Below are 17,451 nucleotides of genomic sequence, written 5' to 3' on the forward strand. Positions count from 1 at the left end.
GCTCACAAATCTATGGTCAGGAATGGAGAGTGTTACCTGTGCGTGCCCTTGATTCCTCCTCTGCAGGTGTGTATCGTGGCAGTGTGCTGCTCTGGACGGCCTCTGAAAAGGGCCGGACCTTCAGTCCGATGTCAGACGAGCTCTTCTGAGAAAGAGGACGCATCTCCTGTTCTGACTGAGGCCGGAAGAGTTTCCCATCAGACACATGTTTCACAGGTTCTGGCCTCCTGACGTCTCTCCTTTCACTCTCATCTTTCCGGTCTCTTTCTTCACGTCTATCCCGTTCCCTGTCTTCTCTCCTCTCGTTCTGCTCCTCTACTCTCTCGGGCTCATCCCGTCTTTCATGATCCTCTTTCCTGTCTCGTGGCGGTATCCTGTCCCTGTTTTCTCTCAAGTCTTTCTCTTCCCGCTTTTCCCTGTCATTCTTCCTCTCTTTCTCGCGTTCATCTCGCTTACCTTTTCCATGCCAGTCCTCTTTATCCGGCCTCCTGTCTCTTCTGTCTCTGTCATCTCTGCGTTCGCCTCTTCCTTCCCGGTCTTCTTTTCTATCCCGTCGTTCTCGGTCCCTGCCTGCTTTCTCGTCTCTTTCCTCCCGTTGATGTCGTCCCTCCTCCTGTCCTTGTCTTTCTCTCTGTAAAGATCCCGCTGGTCTCTCCAGGTCTGACTCAGGTCGGCTGCGTCGGTCGCTTTCGGGTGGTATCCGCGTCCGAGCGTCCACGTCCAGCGGCTGGCGGTTGCGACTGACGTCGGAAGGCACTCGGTTGCGGCGCTCCGGTTCGAGTGCGAGACTGCCCCTCTGTTCTTCTCCTTGTGGCCGTGAAGACGGCGCCTTGACCTCTGACCCTGTGTCTGACCTGCGCTCTCCAGGCACTGGAGCAGTGTGGCCGTTCTTCACCAGAGGAGCTTTGTGATTCACGTCATTACTCTCTGAAACAGACAAAGAAGAAACATGTCAGACTGGATACTACAGGAGGTACGTTCATCACAACATTTGAACAACTCAATACAGGAACAGCACGAAATGACGCAATGCTTGTAATCTTGCAGGCTGAATCACAGATGCAGGGTTTCACACATTTTGACCAATTTTCATGATGTTTCCAGTTTATTAAAGGTGAAAGAAACTTTGGCTTCTTTCAAGATAATGTAATTATTAGCCAGTAAAATGTGTTTCCACTAAATATGTTTATTCGTATGTACTATGCATTTATAATTGACTTTTCCAGGCCTGAAAAATCACAATTTTAGTCACCATGAAATCAAAATGAACACTTCTTAGTTTTAACTGAATGTTTCAAGTGTTTGTGCGTAATGCCTCCTCGCAACTATTTTTTTTTCTCTGATGTGGGATCATTCTGCGGACTTTAAAAATCCTGGTCTTCATTGACTGTGAACCAGTCGGAAACACCACAGTGCAGCTAATTATGTGTTTTTAAAACGCTAAAGAAAGAGAATAACCAGCATACAGAAAAATAAACCTTTCAAGCAATTAAATTGTAAACCATTAAATTCTAAACAATGCGATACCATGACCCAGCTGGGTTGCCGTACTATTTTCTGGGATGTCCTTCAGTAACCCTCGCTCGATCAGCTCCTCTCTGGGTTTCCTCATCGAAATCTTCCTCTCCAGCACTGATCGATCACAAAGAGAGCAGACACACATTAATCATTTGAGCCACTGGTTTCAAAAGACAGAGAGTTTATGAGGAATCCTAAATCCTAATTTAACCTCCCCTCGAAATTGACAATTGTGATTAAAAACAAATCTAAACTGATCACTGTAACTTCCAAAAGAAAAAAGGTTCATATCAGAATAATCTGCATTTTAAAATGACCGTATTCAATCAGTGTAGTCAGAAATCAACAGACAAGTACCTTCAGATGTCTCCTTGAACTTCTCGCTGCTTCTCTTCTTCCTCCACTTCCAGGGTTTGAAAAAATTGCCCAGGCTGGGGAACTTGCCCTTGGCCTTCGCCACAGGGTGTCCTGCTCCATCGCTCTCCGGGACACTATGAACCACTTCATCACCTGGGGAGGAGCGAAGTTTGCATATTTATCAAGCATTTCTAATCAGACAGTGACGATGGAAAAAGGCACCAAAATGAAACTAAAATGGCTAACTGTAATTTCAAGGTTGTGCACAACTGTAAAATCCTGTTAAACAAACCTGTGACACATTCTGTATTAGCGTGAAGCAGAATGCATTCAGTATTTTTTGTCATTTGAATAGCATACGAATGCTATTTAATACCGAATGGTCATATGAAAGCAGTGTTAAAACGTAATAATACATACTAGTCAGAAAATGCAAACTAAATTATTAGTAACACAGAGCCTCGCATTATTTTTTTTTTGTTACGAGAAAATATTTTCATAAACCATACATCACATATTAAATCCAAGAGTGTAAGAACCCTCTAGATACAATTCAACAAACTATGCAAATCCAACTACAGGACGTCCTGGCATGATGACGGTCAAAGCACGTGCTCAATTACAGTGAGACATTACTGATATTACACATGAGAACAGCAGGAGCACAAGCACGTAAACCCAGCCACTGACTCACTACAGAAACCTGGCTAACGTTACACACCCACCACACGTTCACGGCAAGAGAAAAATAAACTGGCTCTGTTTTTATGAGATAAGATTATATACTTAAATAAAGAAGTGAAGTCCGCACACTGAGAACTACTGCTCCAGAGGAATTTAATCAAGCAACGTTTCGACCTTCAGGTCTTCATCAGGCACAATATCAATGTGAGGTGAAGTCAACTTTAAACAGACACAGGTGATCACCTTAATTAGGCACACCCAAGAAATCATGTGACAGATACAAGTCATGTCTATTATATGACAAAACAAATCATCTAACAGATACAAGCTAGAAAGATATTTTGAATCTCTATAAAAACGGCTTAATATCAAAATACTCATTCAACCCTAAAAGTGACAAAGTATAAATCAAAAAACATTCCCTCCGTAATAGTTTCTTCTCATAATCTCCTCCTCTTAAGGGTTTTGTTACCTTCTCTATACCAACATATTGCAAAATGCTGACGTTATGGCCTGCTTGCCTAAAATGAGACATATTTTTGATCCTTTAAAGATTATATAGTTGCCACAGTAATTGTAATTGTAAGTGTAATGTGTTGCTAAAATGGATTGACAAAATGTAACAACAGTGGGTGTTGATTCAGGAAAAGATACACGGATGCTGAAACTTTACTCAAACAAGCCATGAGCGATGAGTGATTTATAGTTTTACAGATACTGCTACTAAACCCTCGACCTGTAGTTGCAGGTTGGTGGGTATAAAAGTGTGCTTCAGTATATAATACCAGGCCATTTTCATGGTGTTTCACACCATCCCACATGCAGGGATCGGAGAGGTGCTACCCGTTAATGTGCGTTTCAGACATTCAGCTGGTGACCGTACGGATTTAACCGCCAAATAAAGATAATCACAATAATGTTGGGTTAACGTGATTCGCTATCATGGGAAAACAGACAGCTAAATACAAGCTGGATAACAAGTTAAAGGGATAATTCACCCAAAAATGAAAATGCTGTCATCTTTTACTTACCCTCATGTTGTTCCAAACCTGTATGAGTTGCTTTCTCTTTTTGCCTTTTTTATAGGAAAAAAATAATACTATGGAAGTCAACGGCAAACACCAACTGTTTGATTTCCAGCAATCTTCAAAATATCTTCTTTTATGTTCAACATAAGAAAGCAACGCATACATGTTTGGAACGACATGAGGAGGAGTAAATGATGACGGAATTATCTTTTTTGGGTGAATTATCCCTTTAAGGTTTATCGACAGTGTTACGAGGAAAATAAAATAATGTTCCCTTGACCTTCAGTTTATAAACAGCAACACTATCACAGCACTGCACCAGGACAAATCATAACATCTACACCGTTTCCAAAAAACAGTAAGACAATAGCAGTTTTCATACTTGGTTTATACTGGGTCCGAATCATACAAAGCCCTGAAGAAGAGAGAGAGAGAGAGAAAAAAAAAAGATATAGTGGCCCCAAATTAAGAATTTGCTCCCATGACTAACTCATTTATTGCACATTTATAACACGTTTCCTCATTTTAGGCCAATTTGTAGCCGCAATATCACAACTTCTTTCTCCTGCTGTCATACCCGGGCCTCAAAAATAGTTTGTCCTTCACTAAAATAAGATTTATTTTTTTTGTCTACATGAATCTTTTTTGTCGACATAACTAGACAGTAAAGTTTTAATACCTAGCATGTTTTGCATGGGACTGAATGTTGTAAATGGTAAAATGAAGTGTAATTAGATGTGTTTAAGTAAATACAAATATGTTCTTGTTTCCTCTATACTTGCTCCACAGAATCTATAATATTTGCAATATTTCCCTCGTTTGAACAAATGCTAAGATGTTGTAACATAGGAAAAAGAAGGCTGTGCTTTTCATTGTGCAAATGATGTCTATTTAGCGTGAATAACGAGAGCGAGACCGTTGAACTGGTCTGAAGACACAAGACAAGGCAGGTTGTGTATGACACACGGGGAGCTTAGGAATGTTTTTGGGTTTGGCAGCCTCGTTGGCCTAGATGCTCTTAACTGATTTGGCAAGTGTTTGACAGCACACAGACCTAGATTACTTCACTCAAATGGGATTTTTCCAACAAAAACACTTCACACATGTGGAAAAAACCTTTAAATGAAGGTACGCAAAAACACATTAAAATAGGAAAAAACTACAAGCTCTGACTTGGTCTACTTACCGCTTGCTGTAAAACACACTGTTCTCGTGATATTTGGGAAAAGAAAGGCACGGTGACAAGAGAAAACAAGTTGGCTCATTGTTATGGCACCACAACCTTGATAAAACTGAAATATAAAGTAATAAATCAGAGAACAGGCCACAATATAGCCAACACAAGCAAGCACTGATCTTCACCTGACACACACATCTCATTCAGTGTTTCTACGAGGAGCTCTGTGAGCATCAATGAGCTCTTTGTTTCAGGAACACAGTGCATTCCTCTCATATCAGTGGCATACAGTACGTGAGAACCGGATCAGTCGACTGCCCCGAACTCAACGTACAGCTATGATAATGCTAGAGAACATCACACACAGATGTCGAGGACACACTGCGTGTAAATAAACACAGAGGTCGAGAGTCTCTGGGAGAACTGAACGAGCTCATGAAACAATCAAACGATAAGTGAGAAGAGAATACGGCACGTGATGACGTTTGACGGAGAACGAACAGAAGATTTACAGCAACACCTCAATCAGAAGCTGCTTGCCTGAAACTGAGGGATGAACAGAAATGTGAGCCTAATGGTAGAAATATTTTTGTTGCAGATGGTTGGGGTCAGTAATATTTGTTGTATGTTTCTGAATGAGGCCCTTATGCGCACCAAGGCTGCTTTATTTGATTGAAAATACATAAAAACTGTAATATTGTTCAAATGTTATAAGCCGATTTCTGTTTCTATATTTCAATGTCCCCTGAACCATACTGTTCTGCACTGAACTCTCCCGCTCGCCTCAGTGGAAACAGGCCATAATATGCTGATATGCTGCTCAAGAAACATTTCTGATCATCAACGGTGAAAACAGTTTTTGAAGTCAGATTTGATGAATAGAAAATTAAAAAGAACAGCATTTATTTAAAGAAATCTTTTGTATCTTTAAATATTGTGATCAATTTGCTGAATAAAATAAAAACCTGACCCCACACTTTTGAATGGTACTGTACAAACTAAATATAATGATAAATAGAAATATAAAATATCATTAATATTATAAAAACTATATAATATTTAAATAAAATAGAATTAAAAAAAATATAATACCATAGTTGACTGTTAGATTGAATAAACTTTATTCGGAATGGAATACACGATGCTAATAATAATTATAATTTTTTTTTTAACGGCGCACAAAAGCCAATGATAAAAATTTCAAACAGTAGAATACTACACTGTCACATGACTTCAGCACACACATTTAACTCTGTGATTGTGCAAGTGTTGTCTAGTTATCTGAGATAAAAATGGTTGATTTGCATCAGTTTGAGGACAAAGTTAACATAATTTCCAGTTCATTCTTCGCACTGCAAAGTTAAGTTGATGTTGAGCACACTTTTGGGCACAGTTTAGCACACCATGCGTGCTGGTTGTTAAAAGGCACATTGCTTTTGTGTATAAAGCAGCAACAGTACAATGCTACCCAAGACCTCCGTCAAAAACAATTTGTGCATGTCCTTCATAAAACTAATCTTAAGTAAACTGATGTGTTCACCAATGCGTTTACATAAGAATAGTTTTATGAATGTGCTCCACAGCCTCAGTCTGTGTTCTGTCGCAGTAAACAAACGACGAGGCTGCATGTTTGGGTTTAGACTCATCATGCTGTGATTTTCAGAGCTGGAAAACACTGTCAACAAGAAACCACTTGAGTCAGCTTGAATCAACAGCCAGTGCAAACAGGTTTTCTCCTTTAACACGGCTGCACCAAACGCATGGTCATACATGACTAAAAAGAAGCAATGCGGAGACCGCTATAGAGAACCAAGGCACAACTCGTTCTCATATCAACTGATAAAGTCTAATCTGAGAGGAAGTGTGCTTGACGGAAACATGAGAATGTCCGACTGCACAATCAGCACATACCATCAGCGTGTGCACCCCACCTGCCCATGCCTCTCTCTTACTCCTTCCTTCACGACTATAAGCGTACACCTGCGATCATTCACACAAGTACAGTTGGCATCGGCATAACCAATGTCGACAGATCACCTCCAGCGAAAAAGCTAAACTTGTCTGGTACGGCTCAACTGTGAGAAATAAAAACTATGTATTATCATCTTCATACTCTGGAATCCACATCCTGTCTGAAATAACTCACCTGTTATGTAGGCAGGGTTCGGGTTTAAAGTCTGAGTACTCGCTCCCTGTCCCATAATCGTGCCCTGTACCCTGTGTCCCGTGTGCCCCGTCCTCTGCCTGTCCCGGGCCCGCGGCAGGGAGGGCACAAAACAGTTCCACTATTTTCAGTGAGCAGGTACTCTCGCTCTGTAATCCTAGATGCTGGAGCTCGTGCTCGGCAGTTCGTCCCTCCTTCTTACTTCACAACTTCTGTTTTAGTGGCTCGCTCGCTCTGAGTCAACAAACTCCTGAAGGTCCCTCCCCTCAGCAGCCTTGACTTCATAAATAACATACGCCTCTTGTCTGAAGCACATCAGCTGGCCGGGATGCCAGTCATTCATGGTGCAGTATTTTTCCGCAGCAGGACTGCAGGAGATGGGAGCCGGGCTCTAGTGTCTTGACCCTAGGTTGCTATACACCTTCATTTCCCAAAATGCATCAGATGGTGCAGTGAAACCTGAGAGTGGCTGCAATACGAGCAGGGGCGAGGTTGAGCGCTTGACTGGCAGGAAGTGACATCACAGAGGGCTCAAGTTACAGGGTGAGAGACAGATAGTGAGGTGGTGGTACAGGCTGATTATGTACAGAACGAAGCCACGGAATTAAATGATTTAGGTAATTTATTAACCCCACATCTAGGTTTGTTCTTGAGTACAGAACAATCTGCTTTCCAGTACTCCTTTTCACGACAGTAACTACATGACTTATGTAGATCAAACTTTCCTGTAGGAAAACAACTCCGAAATGTACTTGACCGAGCATCTCCCTGTAAGCGCCAATCAACAAAACCGCTTCGGTGAGGAAGTACGTAATCATCAGCCAACACTGATGCCTGTTAAGGTGAATTAACGTTGTTCACTAATATATGTAGCAATGTTGTTAGAGATTTTAAATTGTTCTAATATCATCAATTGAACCAAATCATCAAAAGATGCAATGCCAAGCGTAGTTTACCAACGAGTAATGTATTTTCTCAAATCTTGCACTACTCTAAATGATGCCTGACAATCTACACTATACTCAAAGCAGGAAAAATTTTAGATTAGACCGTTTGTTTTTTATTTTATTCTTCAATAAAAGATCACTATGTAGAGCAGTTACATTAAATCCCTCTGAAGAAGGGAGTTCTCCACACAGGACATGATGTGGCTCGAGTTATCTGAATGTGTGGGAGTCTCAGATCTGAGAGGTGAAGCACTGAGATGGAGGAGGACAGAATCGCAAAGCTGACTGTCTTTAGTGCCAGTCAGAGACAGGTTTGCAGTGAATCTCTCTCTCTCTCTCTCTCTCACTCACACACACACACACACACACACACACACACACACACACACACACACACACACACACACACAGCGCAGTGCTCGGATAAACTCATTTAAGCTGTCAGCAGACAAAATCCAGACAAGGGCTGAACGAAGTAAGATAGATAAAACTGGTTCATTAAATAGGATACAAAACTTAATGCTACATGATAAATGCTCTTAGTGTATATAAACAACTAGTTTAAGTGTCAATTAAAATATTTCCCAAGTATCCCAAATAATAATGACAGAAATGAGAAAAACTCTAGTGGTCTGAACTTCAGATAAAGAGAGCAGACAGTTTCTGCCAGCGGTGTGTGTTAACAGCACTGCCCTTTAAAGCACTCGAGACAGCGTCCAACTGCTCAACTTTCCCACAGTCAGGTTAAACTGAGAAAGGGGAGACATTTCCTTAGAGAAAATAAGATGGAGCAATTCTGTATTCAAAAAAATCTTTAGTAATGTCACACACACACACTCATTTAGAAATGCTAGTGCAATTAAGGTTGGAAATCTCACTACAGAGGGCTATAAACAATATATAAACCAACTACACCATGATTGTATGACTTCAATGTAACCAAAAGCTTCAAACAAACAGCATTTTGGTCGCATATGCTCCTGAAATGTAATCTGTGCGACCTCAAAATATATTTGGGAGCATTTGTGCGAGTGTATATAATTGTTGCTGTGTTTTCATTTCTCTAAAAATGTTCAGAGTATGTGCCGATACTACGGTGTGTTGATACGGTGACCTGTCTGCCGTTCTATGAAACCGTTAACTTCATTTTTACATTCTTAACTTGAATGCAGATTTTAGATTGGTTAATATTAGCTGTCAATCACCCAGTCACTGCTTTCTGCGATCAAGTGAAAGGGAGCTAACTACAGCGAGGAATGTGAAGGGCTAAAGAAGAGAAAGAGAAAAAAAAAAAGAGAAAAAAGAAACACTGACAGATTTATTTTGTGTACCAACTAAAGTTACAAATAATGGTGCAGGTGATAGCGATCATGTGGTGAATGCTGATCCACAGCCGAATAGAAGGCGTACAGTTTTCGGAGAGAGTGGTTGAAAGTCTTCGATTGGCTATAAAAGCACGTTCTAAGCACTGCATTCACTGTGAAGTCTGTGGGACGGAGTTTGCAGGTAAGAGCGTTCGCCACCGAATCTACACATTTAGTAATTGTTGTTTTACGATGTGTGGTTTGACATTATCAAGTATTGCAAAATCCAAACAAAACACACCTACAAAGAGTGCACGAATACATGACGTCAAGTCTATTAGGTTAGATTAGTGCGTGTGCGCATTTGGAGTGCGTTTTCACTGCATGATTCGGTCTATTGAAACGCATCACAAAATTCAAGATATAGGGCCTTTATATAATTTCATATAGTTAATAAATATCACAAGAGTGGTTGTTTTTTCCTCCAAAAATCTGCATGATTACAAATGTGATACTGATTTTATACAACTGTTCAATAAACAATAAGTTAGCTTTAAGAGAGTTAAATTTTAGAAACTATATTGCCTGTTTTTGCTCTATTTCCCAAACAAAAATAATTCCAAACACAGTCACAGCGCTGCTTTACATCTCTGAGCAACATGAGGGTGTTTCGTTCCTGAATGAATCATTTGTTAAGTGAAAGAAATCTGTCTGTGTTCTTTTCATTTTCTCTCTCGCGGTAGTTAACGGAAAGAAGAGTGATCGACAGCTACTGTAAAATTAACCAATCTAAAATCTGCATTAAAGTTAATGTAAGGATAAAATCTGTTAATATATAAATTAGGGCTGTCAAAATTGCTCAAAAATGACGTTCGAATATTCCCTCTAAAAAAAACACGAATATTCAAGCTATTCGAACATCTGGTGGCACATGTTGTCAATGACACGTATTACGTCAATAACAGGCCAAAATAATACAAAGAGACATAACTACTTGTATAGATAGTCTATTTAAGTTTAAACATATTTGACAACGTATTACCTACACAAAAACAAGAAAATCAACTAATGTCCAAGACTGCAGACCTCACACTCTCTCACCCTCTCTGCGCATAACGGTTTAAATGAACAAACGCATTTTTCAGTTCTGATCAAGAGTTTTGTGCAAGCAATTTAAGGTCGCGACTGTTGTCCCAAATATAGGAGGCTTCATTCAGTGATTGAAACAAATATTATTAATATTAATTGAAGTTTTACAGCATATAGAACTGACATTGAATGCTCCGAGCGAGTTGTGCTGTGGTAAACATGGAACTTTTCCTTGACATGAAACGATAAATAATCAAACCTCGGATCTGTTGCTAGACAGAACTCCCCGAAGCCTGTCCCATCTGCGATACTGATCGGTCTCATGTCCTTACAAATGAACGAAATTATTTTATCCGTTATGGCCTCTTGTCGTGTTGCAGACAAAGAGCTTGCGGCGGGCGATGCAAAGTAATGTTAAGTGTCAAGACGTGACTGTTTAGCTGGAGTTCCACACATTATGCCATGCTCATTTGGGTGCACATTTTTGAGATGTGACCTCATGTTTCTAGTGGTCGAATGGTATGCTAACTGTATCTTAAATAGCTTGCATACAACTTTATCTCGCGGGTCAACAATTTTACCTCATTTTCTCTGCTGCGGTCGAGTTGGGCTCTGCACTTGCTGGCATCTTCCATAAAGACGCGTCAACTTTCAGCAGTGATGCTGTGCCAGACAGTGCGACTCCTGTGAGGCTGTGACCTGTCCCTGAACCCTCAGGCACTAGCGCGCCCACTCGCAAAGCAGACAACCACGCCTCTACTACCGCGGGCCTTTTTTCCACATTTTTTTTTTATTCGAATATTAATTTTCGATTTTAATATTTTTTAGAAATTCGTTTTTTAAAAACTATTTGAATATATATTCGAATTTAGAATATTCGTTGACAGCCCTAATATAAATTGTAGTTGCAATGCTCCTAAATTTGCTGGTGTTCCTAACTTTTTGAAGTTGGGAGCACCAGTGCTATAAAGTAAAAAAAAAAAAAATTAGTGATCGTAGTTGTGTCAATTTCCTTTCTTGCTTCCTTGGTGCACAACATCAATAGAGTTTTCGGTTTTCCTTTTTCTTTAGTGTGTTATGTAGTCATTCGTGCATGTAGCTGCAAAGTTACAGTACAAAGCTCAAAGTGTCCCACAAAATGATTCTTTTTTTTTTTTCTATCTAAAAGAAAAGGCTGGGTGAAACTTGCCCAAAAAATCTCCAAACAAATTCTCCTTTTTTATCTTATATCTACTTCATTCAATAACAAATCTTGACTGTGAAAAACTAAATAAACAGAAGGTGACGACGGGTTTAATATCAGTAAGCGCAAAGGTTTCTTCACAGACCAAACTGTCAGACAGTTTCTTTCTTTCTTACATAAACTGAACGTAGCGCGTTTCTCTAACAGCACGGTTATCTAACCATGCCGAAGATCCTGGGCCGAGAACGGTTTGTAATTGTGCCGTACCGTAGGCTCACGCTGAAATATAACTGTAACCGTACCTGACAGTCCTTAGAACCATTCGGCCCAATAGTAAAAAAAAACAAACAGCTATATTCAAGCACAAATAAAGACTGTTTCGTGGTGGATGCCAGGTGTTCAAATAAAAAAAAATAATAATAATATAAACAAAAATTGTAAACTATTTTTATAATCTAAAAATTGAAAATCTAACCGAATATTCTGGTCCAGCCCTATAAAAATCACTATATATTACAAAATCTACTTTAATATTATGAAGTATTTTAAGTTGTATAAATTAATAATATACAGTGAGCTAACCACAGATCTTAGGCATTAAAACCAAAAACCATTAAACACACACACACACACACACACACACACACACACACACACACACACACACACACAGGCAGTTTTATTAAAACAGCAGAAACCATGACTTTCTTGAGGTGCAGCTGACTGTTCTTCTCTCAGAAGGATCACAGAATAATTCAATAGAATTTGAACAACTGCAATGATCTTTTCTATGGAGAATGCATGGTGAATCCAGCACCAAGCCCATGGGTTCGATGGGAAACAGGTCTACCAAATGTAATAATGTGACGACCGTGTAATACAGAGGCCCAATTAATAGCCTTATAAGCTCTATTGTTCTATAGTAACAGATACAGTAACTGTAATGCAGATATAGGCTGAAAGAACACACATTTTCACTGGCTCTTTTGCAGCAAGAGTCACATAACTTACACCAGCACCATCTGAAGGACACAGTGTGTTACTGGAATTTGATTCAGTTCATGCAAATACATGAATTACAAACAATAAAATCATTAAACCAAAAGCACAGCTCTATCCTGAAACTCAGTTCTGATACTCTGATTCTGTGATAAAGAGAAGGTGCAATGAATAACTGAACAGATCCAAACAAAACATATATGTTTCGTGTCTCCAACTAAAATATCAATATTGAAATACACAAGATGATTTAGTTTACACTGACTCAATGTGTGACAGTTATTTACATATAATGTATAATGGTGTCTTGCATGAAGTAAACTAACTTCTTACAGAGGACTTCTTACAGGTACACTTTTGGACCAATGAATGTCCTTTCATGTCAACTGTGATTAAGGACAAACATTTGTAAAGGTAACTGAACCGAAAGTGATAAAATAAGAAAAAAAACTTTTTTTTTTTAAGTATAAACATCCTAAATAAATAAAACAGAACCAAGTTACAAATAAAGTAAGGTCTAACACTAGTTTTCAGGTGCAGAAATGTAATAATTGCATGTAAAATAACACTGTATAGTGTTCATGCATAAATTAAATACAATAGGGATGCACCAATGTATATTTATAGATTTTTTATTTTCCCCAATTTACAACCATTGGCATATCAGCTATATAAGAGAAAAAGTCGATATAACAAACCAATGGTTTATTAATTAACTGTGTGAAGTCACTGAGCTTTATAATAACTGTTGCACAATCCTAGCGCTGCTGTCTGTACTTTAATGCTAATCAAATAACAAAAGATCACACAATATTCTCGACTAAATAACTTGTGTAACTTTCGTAAGTGTAGCTGACTTCATCTAAATGATGACCAAAACTTACTTAAAACTAAGATTTTATTAAGTTTGAGTCCTTTTTCACTCCACTGAACTGAACTGAACATTTAACTCTCTCGGTTTCATTATCATCAACACACAGCGAGTTACACGAAGCACTTATAACAACTAACAGTAAACACACATGTACAGATCTTCAAGGGGTGCTCAATAAACGTACAAACTTTAAATCTGAAGAGCTGTGTGCTTTCATTAGCCATATATCTCCATAGACTAGAAAACACGTCACAATAAGAGTCCCGCCTCAGTAAAGGAGATCTCTTACATATTTAAAAAAAAGATTAACATGTATACAGAAACCAATTAGAAGATTAATCATAATAGAGTCCGCTACAATAAAGAGGGATTAACATTGATTTCATTTATATAGTCATTCATATTCTGTACCTGAAAACTGTTAAACCTCTCTATAAAGCAGTGTTTGTTTAATACGTATCTTTGTTCTGTTGTATTCATGAAGGCCTGGTGAGTGTTAAATGGGTCCAATCCATGTTTGTTAGAAAGTATTTGATGATGCAGCAATAAAACTGCTAGTATAATTTAATGCAGATGTTTTTGAACTTTGCCTATTTAAAACATGATCAAAATATTGTCTATTTTGATGCCAAAATTTCAAATAAGAGAGGAAGTGACAAATATCGGAATCGGCTAGAGCTGCACGATTAATCGTTAAAAGATCGCGATCTCGATTCAGACACCCTCTCGATCTCATTTCTAAATGACAACGATTCCCCGAGTCTGTTAAACCTTTGATAAAGTCTTACCGGATCGTTCAGGTCCGTGTTCGCACTGCCGCTGACACAGAGAGAGCAGTTAGCTTGTTAAGAAACATCTTCACAAACTGTCTTTTCAACTAAACAGTATTATTTCTGTCTAACAGTCATTTATATTATCACAGAAATGCTGTGATGAAGTTTATAGTTCAGATATAAACATTGATGCCTATCTGGCAGCGATCAAAATAGAGCAAATCCCCTTTTGAAAGTACTGCGCTTCAAAATACCGTTCGTGTCGATTGCATTGTTTCACCTCTAGGTGGCGACAAGACAAGTGTCTTAAAAATGTATGTCAATGAATGAATTATTCATTCAAGAGATTCGTTCAAAAACGCTGACTCATCCAGTAATGAAACAAGTGTGGTAGGTTTTTGAGGGATTTAAACAACTTTTTCATCATTCTAATATAAAAAAAATTGGGGTTTTAAATATATTATATGTACACTACCAGTCAAAAGGTTTTGAACCGTAAGATGTGTAGTGTTTTTTAAAGTCTCTTCTGCTCACCAAGCCTGCATTTATTTGATCCAATATACAGCAAAAACTGTAAAATTTTGAAATGTTTACATGTATTTTAAAATGTAATTTATTCCTGTGATGCAATGTTGAATTGTGAGTATCATTCCTCCAGTCTTCAGCGTCACACGATCCTTCAGAAATCACTTTAATATTCAGATTTTCTGTTCAAAAAACATTATTATTATTATTATTATGATGATGATGATGATGATGTAAACAGTTGAGTAATTTTTTTTCAGGTTTCTTTGATAGAAAGTTCAGAAGAATGTGAAATGGAAATCTTTTGTTATAAAGGTCTTTGTCACACTTGATCAATTTAAAGAATCCTTGCTAAATAAAAGTATTAATTTATATACACTTGTGATAATGATAATAGTAATAATAATAAAAAATGTTTCCTCAGCAGCAAATCAGTATATTTTCATGATTTCTGAAGGATCATGTGACTCTGAAGACTGGAGGAATGATGCTGAAAATACAGCTGTGCATCACAGAAATACATAACACTTTAAAATACATACAAGTAGAAAGCAGTTATTTTAAATTGTAAAAAACATTTCTCAATAATACTACTTTTGCTGTATTTTGGATAAAATAAATGTAGGCTTCAGTGAGAAGAGGATTATTAAAAAAAAAAAAGTTTAATAATTCATTCAGATTTATTAGACACTTTTAAATAAACTGCAGCAATAATATTATTATCGGCCCCCGACAAAATATAAGTATCGGCCCCCAAAAAATCCTCTCTGCGCACCCCCATTAAATACAAATATAATTATAAATATACACTACCGGTCAAAAGTTTGCGATCAGATTTTTTATTTTTTATATATGTTTTTACAGGAGTAAGTGTTCCTTCTGCTCATCAATGCTGCATTTATTAGAAAAAAAAAAAACAATACAGGAAAAAAAATGTATAATGAAATATTATGATGTAAAATTAAGTTTTTCTATTTGTCATATACATTAACATCTCATTTATTCCTGTGATCAAAGCTTAATTTTCCATTACTCCAGTCTCCAGTGTCACATCATCCTTCAGTTCAGGAAGAGTGCTTTCAGCCTTTATATATATATATATCTATCAGCCTTTTGGAAATATTGTTTTTGAACTGGTGATACTTTTTTCATAATTCTTTGATGAATAAAAAGTTAAAAGAGCATTTATTTAAAATAGAAATCTTTTCAAACAATATACACTACAGCTCAAAAGTTTGCAGTCACTACATTTTTATTCTTTCTAAAGAAATTAAAAGTTTTATTTAGCAACGATATGGCTGCAGGATTATGACCAAATCATAATTGTCGATTATTCCCTTGAAATTGTAATTGCGATTATTAATAACGCTTATTTAACCTGTTAACCTGCACCAGAACGCCCGTCCTCAAAGCCTCTCCCACACGCACATGCAAGTGTTTATGAATAGATTAAATGAAACAGGACAAATTTAATCTTGACAAACTATGTATCATTATAAAGATCTAAGCCTCAAGCATCGACGACAGATCGCTGTTTTTCAATGGAAAGCTTATAAAGACTGTATTTGCTACATTTGTGTAAGCAGTACACATAAAAAAACGCTGAAATGAAATCGCTGTACATACCAGATCTGTCGTAATAAGGAGTCATAAACACATGCACAGCTGTAAATCCCGGTTTAGTTAGAAAGGTAAGGGTCCACTGAACGACATCTCATGAAGCACGTTTAGTCCAACGAAGCAATAACGTTGTAATATGGATCATAATTCCTTTGTTTACATTTCATTTCTTCAGCGACAGAACTGTTTGCGTCCGTTATGGAATAACTCACGGTTGGAAACTGCGTCTTGGTAGTAAAAACACGGCACGGTTTTGCAGCGTAGTGTCACAAACAGAATGAGGCGATCCACCAGAAAAAAGAATGAATGAAAAATAGGCGGAAAATAGTTTATTTGAATTTGGCGCTCTCTCCTGAGAGCTGGTGACGCGCTCTGACGCACCTGTCAGCTGATGGAGGCGGAACTTACAGCGATCGCAAATTCCTGTCTTTCTTTTTATTTTAGAGAGTTTTTATATATGTGAGAGTGTGTTTTATGTTGAATGTGAATGTATGTGCATGATTACCATCTGTTTGAGTGCAAATCAGCCCAAATCAGCTCGCTATTACTGTATGATCACGGCTATCAAAGTGAACGCGTCCATATGAATAGAGAGAGTGGATTATTTACTTCGGCACATTTGTGTTATTACCATCGGTATAAGTGGCCATCAGCACATCAGCACTTATTTGCATCGTAATTCATAGTAAATGCTGCATTTCTAGCAATCTCAGGATGTTCTATATTGGCAAACAATGTTAAATCTTTTTTTATTTTTCTTATTATTCTTATTTTTCTTACTCAAATTATTCTTATTGTATTTTTCTAGTGCTCAAATAAATCACTTATATGATGTCTAAGTTTCTGTCTAGTGTTTTATAATTGAAAAAAACTATGCAGTGGTATGTTTACTGACTAAATAGTTTGTAGAAGCCTTCAATGCTATTGGGAAATATATTTTCTTATATTTGGGGGGTGGGGGTGTTGACACAGTCTCAGAAAAATATTTGCAGGAGTCTCATTTTTCATGATATTTTATTCAGATTTGAAATAGAAACTCATGAGACATGTGGCTTTCAACCCATTACTTTTCTAGATTGCTCCAGGACTCATTTCATGTATTTTTATATCAAATAAAAAAATATTTAAGAGTGGTAAAAAAAAATTCAAGGCACTTTAGTGTCTATAACTTTTAATATTTTTGAGCATTATCAAATCTGGTTGATAAAA

At 37.7% G+C, this 17,451-nt stretch overlaps 1 protein-coding gene across 7 annotated transcripts in view; it reads right to left on the reverse strand.

The window, feature by feature from the left end:
- phactr4a (phosphatase and actin regulator 4a) overlaps positions 1–17,451 on the reverse strand; it is a 38,456-nt gene that overhangs the window by 16,056 nt on the left and 4,949 nt on the right. For 2 of the 7 annotated variants that reach the window (XM_059510055.1, XM_059510053.1), the window contains exons 1-4: positions 6,911–7,347; positions 1,876–2,028; positions 1,528–1,632; positions 37–927 (exon numbers count right to left, since the gene is read on the reverse strand). In XM_059510055.1, the coding sequence (XP_059366038.1) occupies positions 37–927; positions 1,528–1,632; positions 1,876–2,028; positions 6,911–6,965 (1,204 nt within the window). In that variant the 5' untranslated portion in view covers positions 6,966–7,347. Of the gene's footprint in view, positions 1–36; positions 928–1,527; positions 1,633–1,875; positions 2,029–6,910; positions 7,349–17,451 lie in introns of those variants that run through there. The other 5 variants (XM_059510050.1, XM_059510051.1, XM_059510054.1 and 2 more) reach the window with 5 other exon arrangements.

The sequence above is a fragment of the Carassius carassius genome, chromosome 25, assembly GCF_963082965.1.
Source record: "Carassius carassius chromosome 25, fCarCar2.1, whole genome shotgun sequence".
Classification (NCBI taxonomy): Eukaryota; Metazoa; Chordata; class Actinopteri; order Cypriniformes; family Cyprinidae; genus Carassius; species Carassius carassius.